This window comes from Anthonomus grandis, chromosome 6, assembly GCF_022605725.1.
Source record: "Anthonomus grandis grandis chromosome 6, icAntGran1.3, whole genome shotgun sequence".
Lineage (NCBI taxonomy): Eukaryota > Metazoa > Arthropoda > Insecta > Coleoptera > Curculionidae > Anthonomus > Anthonomus grandis.
Window position 1 is genome coordinate 35,967,308 of NC_065551.1, and position 22,187 is coordinate 35,989,494.

General features: G+C 30.8%; 2 protein-coding genes across 2 annotated transcripts in view; both read right to left on the bottom strand.

The window, feature by feature from the left end:
* Positions 1-22,187, bottom strand: part of LOC126737954 (globin-2B) — a 278,580-nt gene that overhangs the window by 34,090 nt on the left and 222,303 nt on the right. The window lies entirely within an intron of this gene.
* The window catches only part of LOC126737946 (MOXD1 homolog 1), a 37,118-nt gene continuing 18,177 nt past the window's right edge, over positions 3,247-22,187 (bottom strand). Inside the window, exons 5-12 of the mRNA XM_050443066.1 lie at positions 15,955-16,240; positions 15,774-15,894; positions 15,543-15,684; positions 15,370-15,486; positions 8,061-8,362; positions 7,821-7,996; positions 3,916-4,064; positions 3,247-3,855 (exon numbers count right to left, since the gene is read on the bottom strand). Of these exons, the coding sequence (XP_050299023.1) occupies positions 3,679-3,855; positions 3,916-4,064; positions 7,821-7,996; positions 8,061-8,362; positions 15,370-15,486; positions 15,543-15,684; positions 15,774-15,894; positions 15,955-16,240 (1,470 nt within the window). The 3' untranslated portion in view covers positions 3,247-3,678. The remainder of the gene's footprint in view (positions 3,856-3,915; positions 4,065-7,820; positions 7,997-8,060; positions 8,363-15,369; positions 15,487-15,542; positions 15,685-15,773; positions 15,895-15,954; positions 16,241-22,187) is intronic.

A 22,187-nucleotide genomic window follows, 5' to 3' on the forward strand; every position in this document is an offset into this window, starting at 1 on the left:
TGTAATTAAAAAACTTTATTAGTAGGAATAAGTTTTTCCCATGTTATGTTTGTAAAAGAAAAATAGGAAAAACGAACGTGTTTTATTACCTTAAAACGTAAAATGTATTGTGATGTTTATTAAATTTAATTAATAAATATGTATTACAATAACTTTAAAGATCATGTTACACACCTCTTTTTTGGGTATTTTGTTTATTATTATAAAAAGATGAATTCTAACTGCCTTTCTAGGTCAATTCTTTTTTAACAATTGACCTCTTGGCAACGTCAAAAATGTTGTGTCCGAATTTCATTCGTACACTACTGTTTAATACAAAGGGCGATATTTTTGGTTAAATTTCCAAGTCTGTTGTACAACATTTTGAATCACTAATTGTCTATAATGTTTATCGGCTATTTTAAAACGGTAATTTGTACGTCGAAATATATTCGATTCCAATCATTCAATATTTTAATTTTTTGAGCAGTCGTTTGGACACAGTAATAAGATCAAAAACCCCAGCAGAAAAATCCCTAATTTTTTGGTACAAATCCTTTAGCATAGCAGCCTTGTAGTTTGTTCACAGCCTAACAATAATTGACAAGTTGGACAGTTAATAAATGACCCGGTTAAGGGTTATTCTATAAAATTTATAGTTTTAATATAAATATATATTCATAATAAAAGGTTCAAAGGTTCTATGAAGATGGCACTCGTCGGACATTTTGAAATGCCAAACGTCTGATTGAAACTGTCATTTATTTATATGTCAAAACATATTCCAAAGTAGATCCCATCCGCCATTTTGGACTAATTTGGACATATAACAAAATTTGTAAAGACTATTTTTTTTGTTTCACGAGAATAGTTCAATTAAATTTTTAGATATTAGACTTCAAAGTTAGTGCTTACATTAAAGATCAAACTGCATTTACAAAACACCACTGCCTAAAATGGTGAATATCTTTAAAATTCCTGCCTGTATTAAGTTAGACCCAAAACAACATATTTTGTAGGGAATATTTGTCTGAATATCATGCTTTTTGCTTCACGAGAATATTTTAATTAGTTATTTAAATATTGAACTTTAAAAAATAAGTGTTCACTTTGAAAATCCAATAGTATTTTTGGGCACCTCTACTTAAAACGCCGAATATCTCTCATTTTTCTACTTGTTGTTGTTGGACTCAAAATAACATTTGTAAAGAATATTCCTCTGAATATCATGCTTTTTGTTTCATGAAAATAGTTAAATTAATTTTTTAGATATTGAACTTCAAAATGAGTGCTTATCTCGAAGATTAGACATTGTCCTTAAATAATTTTTTTTTGTTAGTTATAGCTTAAAAAAACTACTTCACACGATCAATTTATATATTTTGGTTGACGTTTCGATCTCTATGATATATAGTGCTGTTGATAATCTCATAAAGATCGAAACATCGATCAAAATTATATAAATCGATAAATTTCGATTAAATATTTGATATAATTTTATATATATTATATATAAATAATTAATACAAAAACATTGTTAATAGATTTGATATTATCAGCAAAGTCACTCTTATACATGCATTTTCTTTTGAAAACCAGTGATTTTGCAGAAGAATTTCTTATTGGACAAAAATGTGGGGTGAGTGGGGGGGCAAGGGTAATGTTCCTGAAAAACGGTGATTTTTGCAGTAAATATTTGCTTTACAGGAAAAAATTTAATTTATTAAGTAACTCACTTTTTCAGGTAACAGAAAACTATTTATAGTTTCTATTATTTTTTATTATTTTTTGCAAAAAAAAAACGTTTTTTATCAGTACTACCATTGGCCCCCCCACCCACCCCACATTTTTACCCAGTGAGAAATACTTTGCAAAATCACTGTTTTTCAGAATTTTCTAAAAAACAAATATGCATGCATTTTCTTTTGAAAATCAGTGATTTTGCAGAAGAATTTCTCACTGGGTAAAAATGTGGGGTGGGTGGGGGGGCAAGGGTAGTACTGGTAAAAAACTTTTTTTTTGCAAAAAATAATAAAAAATAATATAAATTATACGTAATTTTCTGTTACCTGAAAAAGTGAGTTACTTAATAAATTAAATTTTTTGGTAAAGGTAAATATTTAAAGACTGTAAGGCAAATATTTACTGCAAAACACTGTCACCGTTTTTTAATAACATTACCCTTGCCCCCCCACCCACCCCACATTTTTACCCAGTGAGAAATACTTTGCAAAATCACTGTTCTTCAGAAGTTTCTAAAAAACAAATATAAATTATAGGGTTATAGATATTGATTATAGGATTTACACAAGGTTCAATTTCCTGCAAAAAAGGGTTTTTACGATTAAATTGCCCTGAGCTACAGCAATTTTCGTTCTTAGCACTTTTTTTCATAAAGTCTAACTTCTAGCATTGATAACTCAAAAACTATTTCAAGCATTGTAACGAAGTTTTCAGTCAAAGTTGAGGAAATTCCTAAGCTTAACTTATTAAGTAAAAATAAGTTATCCTCATGTTATGTTTGTAAAAGAAAAACAGGAAAAACGAACGTGTTTTATTACCTTAAAACGTAAAATATACCCATAAACTATACACATTAATAAACCCTATTGTTTCAATAGTATATAAGAATAAATCACAGATATAGTAGGTTAATAAATAAACCAAATATATAATAGTCTTTATTACTATTAGTCAATAAAAAAAAAAAAAAGAAAGTCTTAAGTTTCCTCCAAAAAATTAATCCTACTCTCCGCCGCCGTAACCGCTTGTTTACACTTCAACTCCTGCTGGATCGTTTCCAGACTTTTCCCTTTGGTTTCCGGCAAGACGAAGTGAAAGAACAACGTAAACGTTTTAACCAGTAAACAATTTGGGCACGGCAATCATGGATGTCATAAAAAGAGAAGACAAGAAATATTTTCCAGTTTTTTCTAATTCACACACGAGCCAATAATTAATAACCGATAAATGAAATTCATAAAAAATATTTAAAAAAAAATGCGCCACACTGATTGCATTGCAATTGAAACAATGGAGTAATATTATAAATAACACAATGCGTCGCAATGGCGGTTTATTCGGTACGATTTACGACTTTAATTAGGATTCCTAAATAAAAATTGCAAAATAGCAGGTGTTTAAAGAATTAATATTGACAGCAAGTTATACTTTTATATTGAATTATAAATATGAAATTAATGTATATATGGTCCTAATATAATAATTAAGTTTTAAAGACTGTTTGGGGTATAAAAAAGCAACAAATCCTCCATGTGTTCATCCTCTTTACTGCTTATAAAATTAAATACACAAGTTTCACTCACAAAAGCCATCATATTATATAAAAATACTCACAGCATTTAAGTAAAAAAATAAAATATTTTTTGGTAAACCGACCTAAAAATATAATCTATGTACAAAACTGTTATATATATATATATATATACAGGAAAAAAAATAAATAAAATACATGGAAAATAAATAAAACCTATTTAAGGCCTATGATACAAAATTATACGGGGTGTTACCACTTAAAAAAGCACCCCGTATAAACGAAAAATAAAAACAAACATTTACATAATACAAATTGACAAACAGGGAAAATTAAGTAGCAAACCTAAATTCATAAAACGTTTTCTTAAGCATGATGGGCGTTAATTAGCTTCCAGGTAGTATTTCCGCAAAGACTAATGTGCCTTAATAATTAATCGTGTGCCATAAAATAAATAAGAGACTTAAGAGAAGCTTAACGGGGAAATTGTTCAATTTTCCAGGTGCACTAGACGGAAAAGCGCGTTTCGACTTGTAGCTGCACTGGATGTTTTCTTTATATTCGAACGGCTGGAAAACCGGGAGGCGCTCGATGTTTTCTTTCTGCAACATACATTTATGATGCACCTTGTTTGTTTTAATTAAAAATAAACTCTGACTTACTATAGCCAAAGTGTCGTCCCGTTTCCTGCAAAAGGTCATATGCAAACCGCTATAAAAATACTCCTCGATATTCTTGGTTAAAATGGTCTCGTTGTACGGTATATCCTGCAAGTGTTGCATAAACGATTTGTTGCTGAACTCCTGCGGCTCTAAAAACAAACACCCATTAGAATGATTGGAAATTCTTGCATAGACGATAATATGGCGATAATAGTAGTTGAGGGCATTTATTATAGGAAGTAATTAATTCAACAAATGCTTTATAATTTGCTTAAAGCTTCATTAAAGTTTTTTGTTAAATTTCTCTTAAGAAATCCAGGTTTTCTAGGCATTAAAAATTAATTCAGTTACATACTGTGTTTTTAAGGTTTTATTTGAACTGCTTTATTTCTTCAGGAATTTTAAGTGAATTTTGGATATTTTTTTTTAAATAGAGAGCTAGGTTAAAAATAATTGAGAAAAAATTAATTTATAACTCATAACTCTTGAACCACATAACGTAAAGATTTGAAAATTTGTACACAGTATGTCTGATTATTTTTTTTTTATTCTTTATGACAAAGGTTCAAAAGAACATAGTATGCGTCAATTACAAACTTAATCTAGGTATACAATTAGTCATTATTAGACACCTACTTCATGATTTTTCCCAAAATCTACAGAGATGGAAAATTTTTTTTTTCCAAAAATTCAGAATTGTATATTCTGAATCTATATTGTCATTTCTACACAGATTTTTTGAATTATTTCATTCGACGCCTATGTCAGATTTTTTTCCAAAAATGTGCAAATAAGTAAGAAAAATTGTTTTTTTATTTTTTTTTTCAAAAATTGAGAAATTACCCAAAACTCATTAGTATAGAGACTTAAAATTTTGTATATAGACTGTCTGAATATTTTTTTTAAATACCGATTTCATAATTTTTTCGAAGAATTTACAGATATGGGAAAAATTAATTAATTTGGATTTTTTTTTCCAAAAACTGAGAAATTACTCATAGCTCATTAACGGACATAGAGAACATAGAAAATAGAACAATTTCTTGAATTTTTTTATTGGACACCTATTTCGGGATTTTTTTCAAAAATGCGCATGCAAAGAAAAAAATGGGTTTTTTGGATGTTTTTTTCCGAAAATTGAGAAATGACTCATAATTCATTAACGGAATAACATAGAAACTTGGGAATTCATACACAGGTTCTCTAAATTATTTCATTGGATAGCTGTTTCAGAATTTTTTCCAAAAATTCGCATGGAAGGAAATAAATGAGTTTTTTGGAATTTTTTTCCGAAAATTGAGAAATGACTCATAACTCATTAACGGAATAACATAGAGTTTTCAAAATTTGTACACAGACTCTTTGAATTATTTTATTGGACACCTATTTCAGGATTTTTTCCAAAAATATACAAATAAGGAAAAAAAATTGATTTTTCTTTTTTTTTTCAAAAAATAGAGAAATGACCCATAACTCATTAACAGAATAATATAGAGACTTAAAAGTTTGTATACAGACCGTCTGAATTATTTTATTTGTTACTTATTTTACGATTTTATTTTAAAAATGGACAGACATGGAAAAAATTAATATATTTTGGTCCTAAAAATTGAGAAATAATCCATAAGTTATTACATGGTACATGGATTGTCTGAATTATTTTATTGGATACATATTTCAGGATTTGCCCTAATATGTACAGGCAAAGAAAAAAATGCGTTTTTGAAAAAAAAACTAATTTTTCTCAAAAATTGAGAAGCGTCTTTCTTTTGAGCTCCTATTGTCTGTTTTTTTCTCTCTCAGGCAATTGAATTAATTTTTTATTTCTTCCAGGCAGTAAAAATTAATTTTTTTACATTCAAAAAATTTAAATTCCAAGAAAACAAAAAAAAAATGGATAAAAGAAGAAAAAATTCGAATGTTACGAAAACAAATAAGAATCCTGGATAATTTAGTCAAATTCCTAAGAAACCCAAAAAAATTACTTTAAATAATTAAAAAAAAATTCTTGGAATTCTTGCAAGACTAATAAAAGATTTAAACTTTTGTCTGAATCTGAAAGATTTCTTTAAACTCCTGGAATAAATCTGTGGACATAGGAAACCCAAATTCCTAATTCCCAAAAAAACCTAAAAAAAAAACTATTTAAAGTTACAAAAAAGTATGAAGAAAATTCTTGAAATTCCCGGAAAAAATATAAAAAAATGTCAAATTCCAGGAAAATATAAAAAAAATTACTTTACACTCCTGGAAAAACAGTGGCAAGTTTTCTATCAAATTTTCTCCTAAAATTGAGAGAAAACTATTGGCTGGAGAAAATTATTATTATAAGAAAAGTTGTTTGGAATATCAATGCGCATCAGATGCAACAGAAAAATAATTTCTATTTTCGATAGTTTTCCAGAAACTTAGGAAAAACCTCCAAACAGTTTTCCCGACTTTTCTTGAAAATCTTTGGGAAATTTAAACATTTTCTTGTACTGTTTGATTCCTCTTCAAAAATACTACAAACCATCTAAATTAATATTTATTCGTAAATTTCCAAATAAAGGAGTTATGGGGGTTTTTTGAAAAATTTCCAAATTTTTAGAGCCCAAAATTTGAAAAAAAAATTTTTTTGAAAAAATTTAATTTTTTTTGCTACATCGATAGAATATTTAAAATCCTTTAAAAAAGCTTAATAAAACTTTTTTGGAAAATTAACCAAAAAAACAATTATACTCGAATTTTCGAAAAATGCCTTCCCAAAAAATCCATCCATGGAAAATTTAATTTATTTTGGTTTTTATTTTTTTCCGAGAAAACTATTGACTGGAGAAAATAATTGTTAAAATAAAAGTTGTTTGGAATAATAATGTGCATCAGATGCAATAGAAAAATAATTTTTATCTCTAACTGTTTTCTAAAAAATAGGAAAAACCGCTTAAATAGTTTTTCCAAATTTTCTCGAAAATCATTGGGAAATTTGAATATTTTTGTGTATTGTTTCATTCCTCTGTAAAAATACTATAAATTATGTAGAATAACATTTAGTAGTAAATGTCAAAATAAAGAAGTTAGGGACGATTTTTGGAAAATTTGCAAATTTTTGGAGACCAAAATTTGGGAAAAAAAATTTTTGAAAAAATTACTTTTTTTTTTGGTAGATCGAAAGAATATCTAAAATCCTTCAAAAAAGCTTTATAAAACTTTTTTGGAAAATGTACTGGAAAAAACCTGGACTTTTTTAAAAACATTTTCCAGGCATTTCAATTCAATTAATTTTCATACCGTATTTTCAAGGCATTTGAACCATTTTATTTTTCCATGAATTTCAAGAGTGAGAAAAGTGGTTTGGAATGTCTGTGAAAATAAAGAAAATAGCACCAAATGCCTGGAAAAATGCCTCAATTTACCTCAACTACCTGAGACAAAATAACAGGCATTTGGATTAATTTAAATTCTAAGAAAACAAAAAACTATATAAAAAAAAGAACGATATGTGCACCCCAGAAATACAGGATAAATTTCTGGACAAAGGGCAAATTTGCTTTATTTAAATTTCAAGGAAACCCAACAAATTACGTCAAATTTCTCCTAAGCAATATATCGCGAATTTTGCCTTCAGTCATCAGTACCTTACTATCCCAAACTCAGACCTTTAGGTTGATTACTTTGAAGCTAAGAATCATAATAAGAGCTTTAATTGCTCTAAAATACTGATACAACTTACTAAAAAAGCTCTAAAAGATACTGAAGATATTTGAGCTTTTAAAAGAAATGTCACTTGCAATAATGAGGCCATTGCTCTATCTCTATGAGACCTTAAGAGCAAGTAACTTCAGATTAAGGGCTTTTGATAATTATTTGATATTGGCTTGAGGTCATGCTGAAGCTTACACCAACTTTTAACGAATAAATTTTACCTTTAATGATTAGCTTTTCAAACACACTATTCTCGACACTTTCACCATCTATACTGTATTCTTTGGCATTTCTTAGGGCCATAATGGCCCTCAGGTTGGCCTCGGGAGACATCTCGTCCCCGGGACTAGTCTCAAAGGGTTTCTCTGTACTGGGCACAATAGTCTCAGAATCTATTCTAAAATATTACAAAATTTCTTAGCAACAAATTTAAAAAAAAAAAAACGTGATTTTCTACATACTTTCCCTCTAACAAAGCCTTTTCCACTTCGGTCATATTTTTGCCATAAAACTCGCTGACCCCTAAATTCTTAAAGAAGTACTTTACAGGTGGGATGGAGTAGCATCCAGCCAGTTCGGTCCTGGGGTAATACATGACGAAGGAAAGGCACATTTCTTCTCTAGTAGAGTAACCTCCTAAGGTGGGTCTGGTACGACCTAAAGTAGAATAGGTGCATTCGGTGATCAAACCGTCTCCGGGAAGAATGGTGGTGTCCTGGGATAGGGCTCTGGATTGTTGATAGTTGAAGTCGTAGTGGTTGTCCTAAAATGTGAAAAAAAGGGTTTATTTTATACATTTTTGTGTTTAATAAACATTTATGCTAAAAAGGGGCATTAAAATTTGAATGAACTACAATTACCGCGCCTTGAAACGTTTTATTTGTAACAGGAAAATCCCGCTTTTAAAGCTTTAATTGCTTAGTTATCTGAAATGGCCCTTGGACAATAACGGTAATTTTATTAGAACTAGGGGTTTGTAAATGGAAAATTGGAGTTTTCGGGTTAATAAGGACATCTAATGTTAGTAAAATTGATGGTAAGTAATATGTGGTAGGCGAGAGTAACTAAAAAAAAAGTTTTTTTATAGGGATAAGAGCTCAAAAAATCACTTCAACTGCATGAGAAAATTAAAAAATCATTACTTTTCTTCATCATTTTTTTGCGTTAATAATCGTGTTTTTTTTGGAAGTTTATGAAGTCTTGAAGTTGTTTTTTCATCCAGAAGTATTTTTTTTAATTATGAATAAGATGGCTTTAATTGCCTGGAATAACTTAAATATTTTTATTCTTCCAGGAATTAGCTTCCAGACTGTAGTTTCTACTTTCTGAAAGCACTTCTTACATCCGGAATTCTTTTTTTAATAACTAATAATAAGGCTTCAATTGCCTGGAAAACTTTAAATACTTCCAATAGTAGAATATTTCTATGTCTGGAAATAATTAAAAATGAAAAACTGAAGGGTTTGGCTCCAAATGGCCATTTTTGCAGACTAAAAAAATTACGTTAAATATCTAGCATAAAATAAAAAAATGCATTAAATTAATTAGAAAAATGACTTTCAAGGTTTCAAATAAAATTGAAAATTTCCTTTAAATGCTTGGAAAGTAGGCAATAGTTGCTTCAAGTGTTTCAAGGAAATTCAATAGAATTAGCAGCCTTGATATCCCTAAGATCTCATACTTATTGACTTTTTTTCTTTAGAGTCATTTGTAAGAGATTCGTCTTCAACAGAAGATAAACAACTTAGAAATTGTCTTCAAATGCTTGTAATAATACAGAAAAATTTCTGCAACTGCCTTGAATAATAAATTGTTTCAAATACTAGTAAAAATTAACTAATTACATTAAATGATGTTTTTTATGTTGAAATAAAAGTTAAAAAATAAATTAAATTCCTGGAGAAAAATTAAAGTTCGTTGAAAGGTTTGGATAAAACTGGAAAATTATGTCAAATTTATGGAATAAGATTACTTCATCGTATGTCTGGAAAAAATTAAAAATACGTATTTAAAGAGATTTAATAAAAGGGCCTACGAAATTTAATAGGTATCCAGTGTCATTAGAATATCGTGAGAGTATCTTGAGGATTAATAATTTTTTTTTGCTTTTTGAATAATAAATAAATTCAAAATTAATTCACAGAAATGGTCGACGAATTGTCCTCCTCCAATATGTTTTTTTTTTTGTTAGGGAATTTTTTGATGACTGTAACATCCCATTGGATGAAGCAGATAGTTTCAATACAAATGGTCATTATTTGTTTTTTTTTCTTTAAAGTCATTTGAATTTACGGCTATTTGAAAAGTCCCTTCAAATATTTGGATAAAATTGAGAAATGGCTTTAGATACTATTGTCAAATTTAAAAATAGGAAAGAAAAAAAATTATGTTTAATGTATACGTCGTTTTATTTAACCCTTTTAGGACCAGTGGTTAGCTGAGCTAACCACAAATTATTAAGTTTGTACGTAAACGTCTGTAAGTTATAGCGGTCATTTGATCTAACCACATGCATGCTCTAGATGGCAATAAATTCGGTTTCTATTTCGATATTTGGTTAGTGTGAAAGGATTGTTTTGTTTTGGTGTAAACAAGTGCATTTGCTTCACGTCAATAAAAAATGGCAGGTAAAAACGTATTTTCTTTATAATTATTTATTACAAATTAACTGTTTTGATAGTTATCATCAATTTGTTATGCCCATTACTTTTATTTTTGTAAAACAAATGTGTGGTATCCCGGTCTAACCATCAGGCATCAGTAAATCTGAGAGGTATCAAAAAAGTTTAAGATAATTGGTTTACAGGAAATTTACGAATGGTTTGAAATAAAGGCTTTGACTATAATAGTCTCAGGAGGTTTTTGGTGATTTCCAAATCTAATAGGAGTTGAAATATACATTAATGTGGATATTTTTTATTTCTAGTGATTTATTTCACAGAGGGTTTTTTTTTCAGGTCCGTCCAAAAGTACTTGGAGGTGGGAAGAAATAGAAAATCTACCTCCTGGCGATTATGAAAATTTAATCAGTAGCATACCATCTGATAACGAATCAGATGTGTACCGAAGGTGATATTTGTGACGGTGAGGACATTTTGGATATCATGGCAATGGACGTTGAACAGCAAGATATACCTGCAGCTGTAGTTATACCGAACTATGAATGGGAATCTGAAGATGAGGTTCCTTTGGCGCAATTACAGTTACAGCTTATAGAAATACTACAATACAGTAGACAAAGCAGACAACATTTTGTACACAGGTTGACCCATTTACTGAAAATACTGGACCCGTTATACCACAAGATCTAGAAAGTCCTACTGATATTTTTTTGCATTTGTTTACGTTGGATCTGATCGAAAAAATTGTATTCGAAACTAAAATTGTAGTTCATTTTTGCCAACAACTTCAGCTGAAATAACAGTGTTCCTTGGTCTGAACCTTCTGATGGGATTAAAACCTATACCCAGCTATCGTGATTGTTGATCGTCCAGAATTGAACTTAGAGATGATTATATAAGTACTGCTATGTCCAGGGATCGCTTTGGCTGGTTGTTGAGCAACTTACATTTGAATAACAACGCAACCGAACCGAAAAAGCGAGATGGCAATTATGACAAGCTTTACAAAATTCGCTCACTCCTTGATGCCTTATCAAAATTGTAAAGTGAGTACCAAGCCATAGACGAATCTATGATACGATTCAAAGGAAGAAGCAGCATTCGACAATACATGCCGATGACACCGATCAAGAGGGGATACAAGGTGTGGGTAAGAAGTGACGAAACAGGATTTATGTCGCAATTTCAAATTTATACGGGTAAAGTTTCAAATCTTACTGAAAAATCCTTAGGGTTATAAAGGACTTATCTAGAGAATTAGTTGGTAAGAAGCATAAATTATACTTTTATATATAATTATAATTAAAATATAATTAAAATATAATATAATTATAATTTTTTTAACTCGGTTGAACTGCAAAACAGTTCACTGTTGGAAGGCATTTATGCATGTGGAATCGCCAGAAAAAATAGAAAAAATATGCCAAACGACTTACGTGACGATAAGCATTTGAAAAGAGGAGAATCGGACTATCGGGTATCTACAGAAGGAATTGTAGCCTTGAAGTGGATGGATAGAAAAAGCGTTCTTTTTATTTCAAATTTTCACGATCCTGCCAACCTGGAAACTGCTTTTAGAAGAAAAAAAGATGGCTCTAAAGAAGATGTAGAATGCCCATCACTTGTTAACGATTATAACCGGCACATGGGGTACGTCGAATTTTTTGGTACTTTGTGGATGCTACAGTCATTAATTCCTACATCATCTTCAAACAAAGAATGCCAAATACCATGAAACAGTTTCGGCTTTCTGTAGTGAGTGGCTTAGTTGGTTCAAATCCAGAATAAGCGAAACGTGGTCGGAAAAGTGCAGAGAAACCCCCAAATAAATTCAAACTTCTTATACCTATAAATACGATAAAAATGCTCATATGCCCATTCACACTACTTTTCTTAGATGTGTCCAATGGAGTAGCCGCAAGAAACCACATTAAACCGTATGGAAGTGCTCAACATGTAACGTCGGATTATGCCTGAAAAATGTAAGAAACTGTTTTTACAATTTTCCACAAACCATAGTGAGTGACTAGTGGTTAGTCCAGATAAACGCCGTTTATTTTTTTTCAAAAATAGACACTTATTTTTTATACTATTTTATGTTCAAATACCCATTTAAATAAAGATTTTTTGGTAGTAACTGTTTTCTTCGTAATTTAATTAATTCCGTCCTCAAAGGATTAAAATTAAAAGGTTATCAGAGTATATTTGTAATAAATTTACATTTTTTACGGATGTACATACCTATTATACACGAAATCGTAATAATAATAATAATAATAATAATAATAAGACTTTTATTAATTACCAGAAAAATAAAAAATTACAATTCTGTTATAAACCAAATTCATATCACATATTGAATAGTTCGTTCTTTACAAAGAGCACATTTAATGTGTATTGAAACAATTAAAAAATATCTATAGAACTTAAATTTTATACAAATACAAATAAAATTCCAGAAGGTGACTAATAGGCCATGTTTTCAGACTTCCAGGGAACAACCCCTGCGAGATTCCCTGAATTCTGTTGAGGCCTTATATATATTTAATAATTATAAATTATAAATGACACTTATAAATAATAAACAAAAGCATTTTCCCAGTTAAAGAAAAAAAGAAGAAAGTTAATACAACATGAATAAAAAGCATACTGATGGGATAAGGAGAGAATAGGAAAAGGAAAAGGTTGGCACATATAAATAATTCGATTTTATAATTTAAAAAAAAAACAATTTTTTATTATAAATACTTAAGTGAGTAATTTGTTATTGATTTATTAGAATTAGTTTAGTTTTCGTTTTAAAAGTTTTTTCTGACATGGTAAAATCATTTATACAATATTTGTTAGTATAGTGTGCTATTAAGTAAGAAAACGATCTCTTAAAAAATTCTTGATTGTGTGAAGGAATAGTTAATAATTGTTTTCTTCTAATATTCAAGTTGTGCACGTCAGTCCGATATCTAACTTTTCGATGTAAATATGAAGGAATCCTTGACTTAAGAATTTTGAAAAAGAAGCAAATAAGATGCAACACTCTACGATTGTACATATTTAACCACCCCGCAACCTTTAGCTTATGTGAAATATGTTCTCTCCTTCTTATGCCATATACAAACCTAAGACAGGAATTCTGAAGTTTTTGTATTCTATATGAGTCAGAAGAATCAAGGGCCATAGATGGTGTCACAAAAATTTAATTGGGATAGTACCAATGTTTCACAAAGCATTTTTCTTATAGACAAATTTAGGTAATCCCTTTGCGAAAAATCATTTTTAGTGCGGAGTACCCACTTTTCATTTTAAGAGTAACATGATCCTTAAATCTTAGTTTGTAATCCATTAAAAGTCCAAGATTCTTAGCAGAATTTTTAAAAGTTATGTTGTCATTATTAATGTAAAGTGATTAAGATTGTGATAATGTATATAGATAAGTAAGAAGTGATAATGATTTTATAAAATTGAAAAATATCTTTAGGTACCTGGAATAAAATAAGAAATTTGATTCAATTGATTCAAAAACTTGGAATAAATAAAAAATTACTTAAATTGCTTAAAAAAAGGAAAAATATTTGAATAAAATTGAAACATTGTTTAAAAGTAAATAAAAAATTAGTTAAAATATTTGAAATGAAAATTAAAAATTCTTTAGATGCCTGAAATAAAATAATAAATTACATCGAATACTTAGGGTAAATTTAAAAATATACGTCGAATTAATGGGAAAAATTAAAAAGTGTTTTTAAATATTTGGATAAAATTGAAAAATGGGTTAAATCCATATAAAAAATATTTGAAAACATCTCCAAATGCCTGGAAGAAAACGACTGGAAAAATTTAAATATTTATATTTTTCCAGGCATGTTACTAAACATTTACCAAGATTTCAAGCACATAATCAGTAAATTAACCCGTTAACTAGACACTGACATATTTCACAAAAAAAAGCCTGCCAGGCCAAACTGTCACACGTCTTGAGAAATGAAACTATTCCAATTAATTTGAAAAGAAAGGTATTCAATGCCTGCTTACTGCCCGTAATGACTTACGGAATGGAAACCATGACAATCACTGTTAAATCAGCCAACAAGCTTAGGACGCCTGAGAGACCATAATATCACAAATGAGAGTATTAGACAAAGAACTAAGAAGTTGAAGACGTCATAACACGCATAGCCCACCTGAAATGGAGCTGGACAGGACGACTTGAGATGGTCAAGACACATCGTTCAATGGAGACCTCGCATACATAAACGCAGCGTTGGCAGACCACAGTTACGCAGGCTCGATGATGTCAAAAACAAAGTGGACAACAGACGGCACCAACTGGCACAGAACAAAGAAACATGGAAGAATATAGGGGAGACCTATGTCCAGGAGTGGACTGTGAAGGGTTGCTGAAAGAAGAAAGAAGAAGAAACTAAAGCAGTGTCGAATTTTAGAATTTGGCATATTCAATATAATCAGAAACCCAATTAAAACGTAAAATTTCTAATAAAAGGGAAAACTTTGTAATTGTAGGTCATAACCTCTGGCCAAGCAAAAGGGGTTTGTTTGTTACTAAATTTTTTAATAAAAATGGAATAAAACAAAAAAGACGTCAACTTACAAATTACATTTTTTACCATTAAGGCCCGGACTGAAACCCTATTTTTTCATATTTAGAGCGTATAAAAAAATCTTGAATGGTCCTCCTATTACTCTCCATGCTTAACATTTAATAAGCAAGAGTGAAAAAAGGAACAATGATGATAATATTGAACAAATAAAAAGGGTTTTCAATGGGAATCAGGGATAACAATCAGGTTTAACGCGTCACAATAGACGTAGGGATTAATCGGAAAAAATATGTAAAAAGTTAGTTACATATTTTGTGATTATGCCCTTGTACAACGGGGACTTATGCAGTAACATTAATTATGGTTTATTTGCTTATATAATACAGTTACTAAGGCAAATGTGTATGTTTCATAAAGTAAAAAGGGCAAATTGTAATTTAAAAAAAAATCAATCAAACAAGCTTTCTTAAGGCCTAAAGAGAGCTAAAATTAGCAACATACTTTAAGCATATATATGAAATTTTTCACTCCTATTTACCAAAACATTTGAAGTGTCTCAAAATCATTTAAACAATTCCACCCTACATACTTACTTCAGCAAGCGGGGGTAGTTCCTTCCCGGCCCTAATATGCCTCAACTTCAGTTTCCTACCGGCAAGATGCGAGTGTAGCATAACAGACACCACATTAATACCATCTTTAGGAAAAACCTTTAAAATTTAAAAATTTTGAATTAAAATTGTAAAAATAATTAAACAAAACTCACTTCTCTTGTGCAGTCCAGGCTACAGTACCCGGCCGTTTTGTATTCGGCCTGATAGGGTGGGATGAAATGTAGGGTGGACGGTGCCACCCCGGTTATAAGAATCCCACCCTCGTTTTCACGTAGCTTATTGGTGTAGTGTAACCTAAGAAATAAATAAAAAAAGTTGTGTCTTAATGAGATTTGAATTAACGACCTTCGGATCAATTTAACTTTCGAAGGCGTTTTGCTCACCTTAATCCAGACGTACCAATGGCCGTCCTCATTTGTGGATTATCAAAATGCACCTCGAGCATATAATACGAATTTTTCTTCCTCGCCAAAGGTAGGCCAACGTGATTGGGAAAATTCTCACCTGAATCAAGAAAATTCCATTAGAACCATTGAGAATTGATTATGAATTTATAACACGAACCTCTGGATCCGATACCCCAAGCGATTAAAGGTGTCAAACACTTTTCCCACTCTACCGGCATGTTATTGTAGCAACTTCTGCCTTCTCCCTTGGCGAAACCCTCCCATACTGCCAAGTTTGCTCCCTCGTCCAGTTCACATTCGTGCATGATCATGTGATGCACCATATCACTGTGATTCTTGCCTATGATCGGTTCATACCCTGTGATATGGTGTTTCTCGTTGAACGTGGGAGCTTTGAAGACCTTACACCAGTAGATCGTGTCCATATTACTAGGGATTTTAAACTGGAAACAATAGTATAATTAATATCTCCATTTACTCGCATTAAAAAGTCATAAATATATAAATTATGCGTAATTTCTTAAGTGAGTACATAAAACGAATAAAACTCGCCCCCATTAAGCATATCCGATGCATAAATCATGAGTTACCTCCATTAGATTAAATGTGTTTGTATAAAAGTATATTAACAATAATTTTTTCCAAGTTAGAGTAATTGTTTTAATATTAAAGTATATGTCTAAGTATCCTAAAAATAAAATTATATACGAAAACATAAAGCGGCCGTCTTCACATCAACGGGGTTTAGGATCATCATCATCATCATGGTCACGAGTATTGAATTTCAATTATGTCGTTAATATTCTTCCCTCCGCCTCGTTCGGTTTGAAATTCTAAAAATCGGATGCCTTTTGAATATTTTTTACGGATTTTCCGTGTGTGTTACACAGTATTCAAATAAAGGATTTAATTTTAAGGCACGTTTTAGTTTAAATGGGACTAGCTTTTATAGTTAGAGCATCTTCTGCAAGTCTATAAAACATCATGCTTTTTGTTTTATGACAATAACTCGAGTAGATTTTAAGATATTCAACTTTAAAGTGGATGGTCACCTTGGTGAATAGACATTTAGACCCTTTTACCTTAAAACGCGAATATATCTGAAACTTTTGCTTGCGGTATATTACACTCAAAGCAATGTGTTTAAAGAATATTACGCTTAATATAATTCTTTTTGTTTTATGAGTCTACCTCTTTCAGTTGTCTAGATATTGGGCTTTGAAGTAGGTGGTTAGTTTGAGAATGCGAATATCTTTACAATTTTTGCTTAAACTCTTGCGCAAACTTTGTTTGAAATCCAACTTTGCTTAAAGTTGGATTTCAAACAAAGTTTGCAAAGAATATTCTTCTGAATACCACGCATTTTATTTCATGCCTCTTAGGTTTTTGAAATTCGAACATCGAAGTGAGTGGTCACCTTGAAGATCGGCCAATTAAACCCTATTACCTAAAAGTTCGGATATTTCTGACACTTTTGCTTGCGGTATGTTACACTCAAAGTAGCATTTTTACACAATATTCCACTGAATATTATGCTTTTTGTTTCATTCGCGTATCTCTTATAATTGTCTAGATATTAGGGTCTATATCTATCTATTCCTATCTCTGAAATTTTTGCTTAAACTGAGTTAAATTCCAAACATCGTTTGCAAAGAATTTATCTCTGAATGCCACGCTTTCTATATCATGATAATGCTCCTCTTAGGAAGTGGTCTCTAACTACCTTAAAACCCGAATATATCTGAAACTGTTGCTTGCGGTATATTACACTCAAAGCAATACGTTTAAAGAATATTACGCTTAATATAATTCTTTTTGTTTTATGAGTCTACCTCTTTCAGTTGTCTAGATATTGGGCTTTGAAGTAAGTGATTAGTTTAAGAATGCGAATATCCTTACAACTTTTGCTTAAACTCAGTTGAATTCCAAGCAAAGTTTGCAAAGAATATTCTTTTGAATACCACGCATTTTATTTTATGATAATATGCCTCTTAGGGTTTTAAAATTCGAACATAGAAGGGAGTGGCCACCTTGAAGATCGGCCAATTAAACCCTATTACCTAAAAGTTCGGATATTTCTAACACTTTTGCTTGCGGTATGTTACACTCAAAGTAGCATTTTTACACAATATTCCACTGAATATTATGCTTTTTGTTTCATTCGCGTATCTCCTATAATTGTCTAGATATTAGGGTTTATATCTATCTCTTCCTATGTCTGAAATTTTTGCTTAAACTGAGTTAAATTCCAAACATCGTTTGCAAAGAATTTGTCTCTGATTGCCACGCTTTCTATATCATGATAATGCTCCTCTAAGTACCTTAAAACCCGAATATATCTGAAACTTTTGCTTGCGGTATATTACACTCAAAGCAATGTGTTTAAAGAATATTACGCTTAATATAATTCTTTTTGTTTTATGAGTCTACCTCTTTTAGTTGTCTAGATATTGGGCTTTGAAGTAAGTGGTTAGTTTGAGGTGAAAAGACACCACTGCTTAAGAAGGCGAATATCTTTACAATTTTTGCTTAAACTCTTAAGTTGAATTCCAAGCAAAGTTTGCAAAGAATATTCTTCTGAATACCACGCTTTTTATTTCATCATAATATGCCTCTTGGGTTTTTGAAATTCGAACATAGAAGTGAGTGGTCACCTTGAAGATCAGCCAATTAATTAATCCCTATTACCTAAAAGTTCGGATATTTCTAACACTTTTGCTTGCGGTATGTTACACTCAAAGTGGCATTTTTACACAATATTCCATTGAATATTATGCTTTTTGTTTCATTCGCGTATCTCCTATAATTGTCTAGATATTAGGGTTTATATCTATCTATTCCTATGTCTGAAATTTTTGCTTAAACTGAGTTAAATTCCAAACATCGTTTGCAAAGAATTTGTCTCTGAATGCCACGCTTTCCATATCATGATAATGCTCCTCTTAGGAAGTGGTCTCTAACTACCTAAAACCCGAATATATCTGAAACTTTTGCTTGCGGTATATTACACTCAAAGCAATGTGTTTAAAGAATATTACGCTTAATATAATACTTTTTATTTTATGAGTCTACCTCTTTTAGTTGTGGAGATATTGGGCTTTGAAGTAAGTGGTTAGTTTAAGGTGAAAAGGCGCCACTGCCTAAAAAGGCGAATATCTTTACAATTTTTGCTTAAACTCAGTTGAATTCCAAGCAAAGTTTGCAAAGAATATTCTTCTGAATACCACGCTTTTTATTTCATAATAATATGCCTCTTGGGTTTTTGAAATTCGAACATAGAAGTGAGTGGTCACCTTGAAGATCAGCCAATTAATTAATCCCTATTACCTAAAAGTTCGGATATTTCTGACACTTTTGCTTGCGGTATATTACACTCAAAGTAGCATTTTTACAAAATATTCCGCTGAATATTATGCTTTTTGTTTCATTCGCGTATCTCTTATAATTGTCTAGATATTAGGGTCTATATCTATCTATTCCTATGTCTGAAATTTTTGCTTAAACTGAGTTAAATTCCAAACATCGTTTGCAAAGAATTTGTCTCTGAATGCCACGCTTTCTATATCATGATAATGCTCCTCTAAGTACCTTAAAACCCGAATATATCTGAAACTTTTGCTTGCGGTATATTACACTCAAAGCAAGGAGGGGGTGGCCACCTTGAAGATCGGCCAATTAAACTCTATTACCTAAAAGTTCGGATATTTCTAACACTTTTGCTTGCGGTATGTTACACTCAAAGTGGCATTTTTACAGAATATTCCTCTGAATATTACGCTTTTTGTTTCATTCGCGTATCTCTTATAATTGTCTAGATATTAGGGTCTATATCTATCTATTCCTATGTCTGAAATTTTTGCTTAAACTGAGTTAAATTCCAAACATCGTTTGCAAAGAATTTGTCTCTGAATGCCACGCTTTCTATATCATGATAATGCTCCTCTAAGTACCTTAAAACCCGAATATATCTGAAACTTTTGCTTGCGGTATATTACACTCAAAGCAATGTGTTTAAAGAATATTACGCTTAATATAATTCTTTTTGTTTTATGAGTCTACCTCTTTTAGTTGTTTAGATATTTGGCTTTGAAGTAAGTGGTTAGTTTGAGAATGCGAATATCTTTACAATTTTTGCTTAAACTCAGTTGAATTCCAAGCAAAGTTTGCAAAGAATATTCTTCTAAATACCACGCATCTTATTTCATAATAATATGCCTCTTAGGGTTTTAAAATTCGAACATAGAAGGGAGTGGCCACCTTGAAGATCGGCCAATTAAACCCTATTACCTAAAAGTTCGGATATTTCTAACACTTTTGCTTGCGGTATGTTACACTCAAAGTGGCATTTTTACAAAATATTCCGCTGAATATTATGCTTTTTGTTTCATTCGCGTATCTCTTATAATTGTCTAGATATTAGGGTCTATATCTATCTATTCCTATGTCTGAAATTTTTGCTTAAACTGAGTTAAATTCCAAACATCGTTTGCAAAGAATTTGTCTCTGAATGCCACGCTTTCTATATCATGATAATGCTCCTCTAAGTACCTTAAAACCCGAATATATCTGAAACTTTTGCTTGCGGTATATTACACTCAAAGCAATATGTTTAAAGGATATTACGCTTAATATAATTCTTTTTGTTTTATGAGTCTACCTCTTTTAGTTGTCTAGATATTGGGCTTTGAAGTAAGTGGTTAGTTTGAGGTGAAAAGGCACCACTGCCTAAAAAGGCGAATATCTTTACAATTTTTGCTTAAACTCAGTTGAATTCCAAGCAAAGTTTGCAAAGAATATTCTTCTGAATACCACGCATTTTATTTCATGATAATATGTCTCTTAGGTTTTTGAAATTCGAACATCGAAGTGAGTGGTCACCTTGAAGATCAGCCAATTAATTAATCCCTATTACCTAAAAGTTCGGATATTTCTGACACTTTTGCTTGCGGTATGTTACACTCAAAGTAGCATTTTTACACAATATTCCACTGAATATTATGCTCTTTGTTTCATTCGCGTATCTCTTATAATTGTCTAGATATTAGGGTCTATATCTATCTATTCCTATGTCTGAAATTTTTGCTTAAACTGAGTTAAATTCCAAACATCGTTTGCTAAGAATTTGTCTCTGAATGCCACGCTTTCTATATCATGATAATGCTCCTCTAAGTACCTTAAAACCCGAATATATCTGAAACTTTTGCTTGCGGTATATTACACTCAAAGCAATGTGTTTAAAGAATATTACGCTTAATATAATTCTTTTTGTTTTATGAGTCTACCTCTTTCAGTTGTCTAGATATTGGGCTTTGAAGTAGGTGGTTAGTTTGAGAATGCGAATATCCTTACAATTTTTGCTTAAACTCAGTTGAATTCCAAGCAAAGTTTGCAAAGAATATTCTTCTAAATACCACGCATCTTATTTCATAATAATATACCTCTTAGGTTTTTGAAATTCGAACATAGAAGTGAGTGGTCACCTTGAAGATCAGCCAATTAATTAATCCCTATTACCTAAAAGTTTGGATATTTCTAACACTTTTGCTTGCGGTATGTTACACTCAAAGTGGCATTTTTACAAAATATTTCGTTGAATATTATGCTTTTTGTTTCATTCGCGTATCTCTTATAATTGTCTAGATATTAGGGTCTATATCTATCTATTCCTATGTCTGAAATTTTTGCTTAAACTGAGTTAAATTCCAAACATCGTTTGCAAAGAATTTGTCTCTGAATGCCACGCTTTCTATATCATGATAATGCTCCTCTAAGTACCTTAAAACCCGAATATATCTGAAACTTTTGCTTGCGGTATATTACACTCAAAGCAATGTGTTTAAAGAATATTACGCTTAATATAATTCTTTTTGTTTTATGAGTCTACCTCTTTTAGTTGTTTAGATATTTGGCTTTGAAGTAAGTGGTTAGTTTGAGAATGCGAATATCTTTACAATTTTTGCTTAAACTCAGTTGAATTCCAAGCAAAGTTTGCAAAGAATATTCTTCTAAATACCACGCATCTTATTTCATAATAATATGCCTCTTGGGTTTTTGAAATTCGAACATAGAAGGGAGTGGCCACCTTGAAGATCGGCCAATTAAACTCTATTACCTAAAAGTTCGGATATTTCTAACACTTTTGCTTGCGGTATGTTACACTCAAAGTGGCATTTTTACAGAATATTCCTCTGAATATTACGCTTTTTGTTTCATTCGCGTATCTCTTATAATTGTCTAGATATTAGGGTCTATATCTATCTATTCCTATGTCTGAAATTTTTGCTTAAACTGAGTTAAATTCCAAACATCGTTTGCAAAGAATTTGTCTCTGAATGCCACGCTTTCTATATCATGATAATACTCCTCTAAGTACCTTAAAACCCGAATATA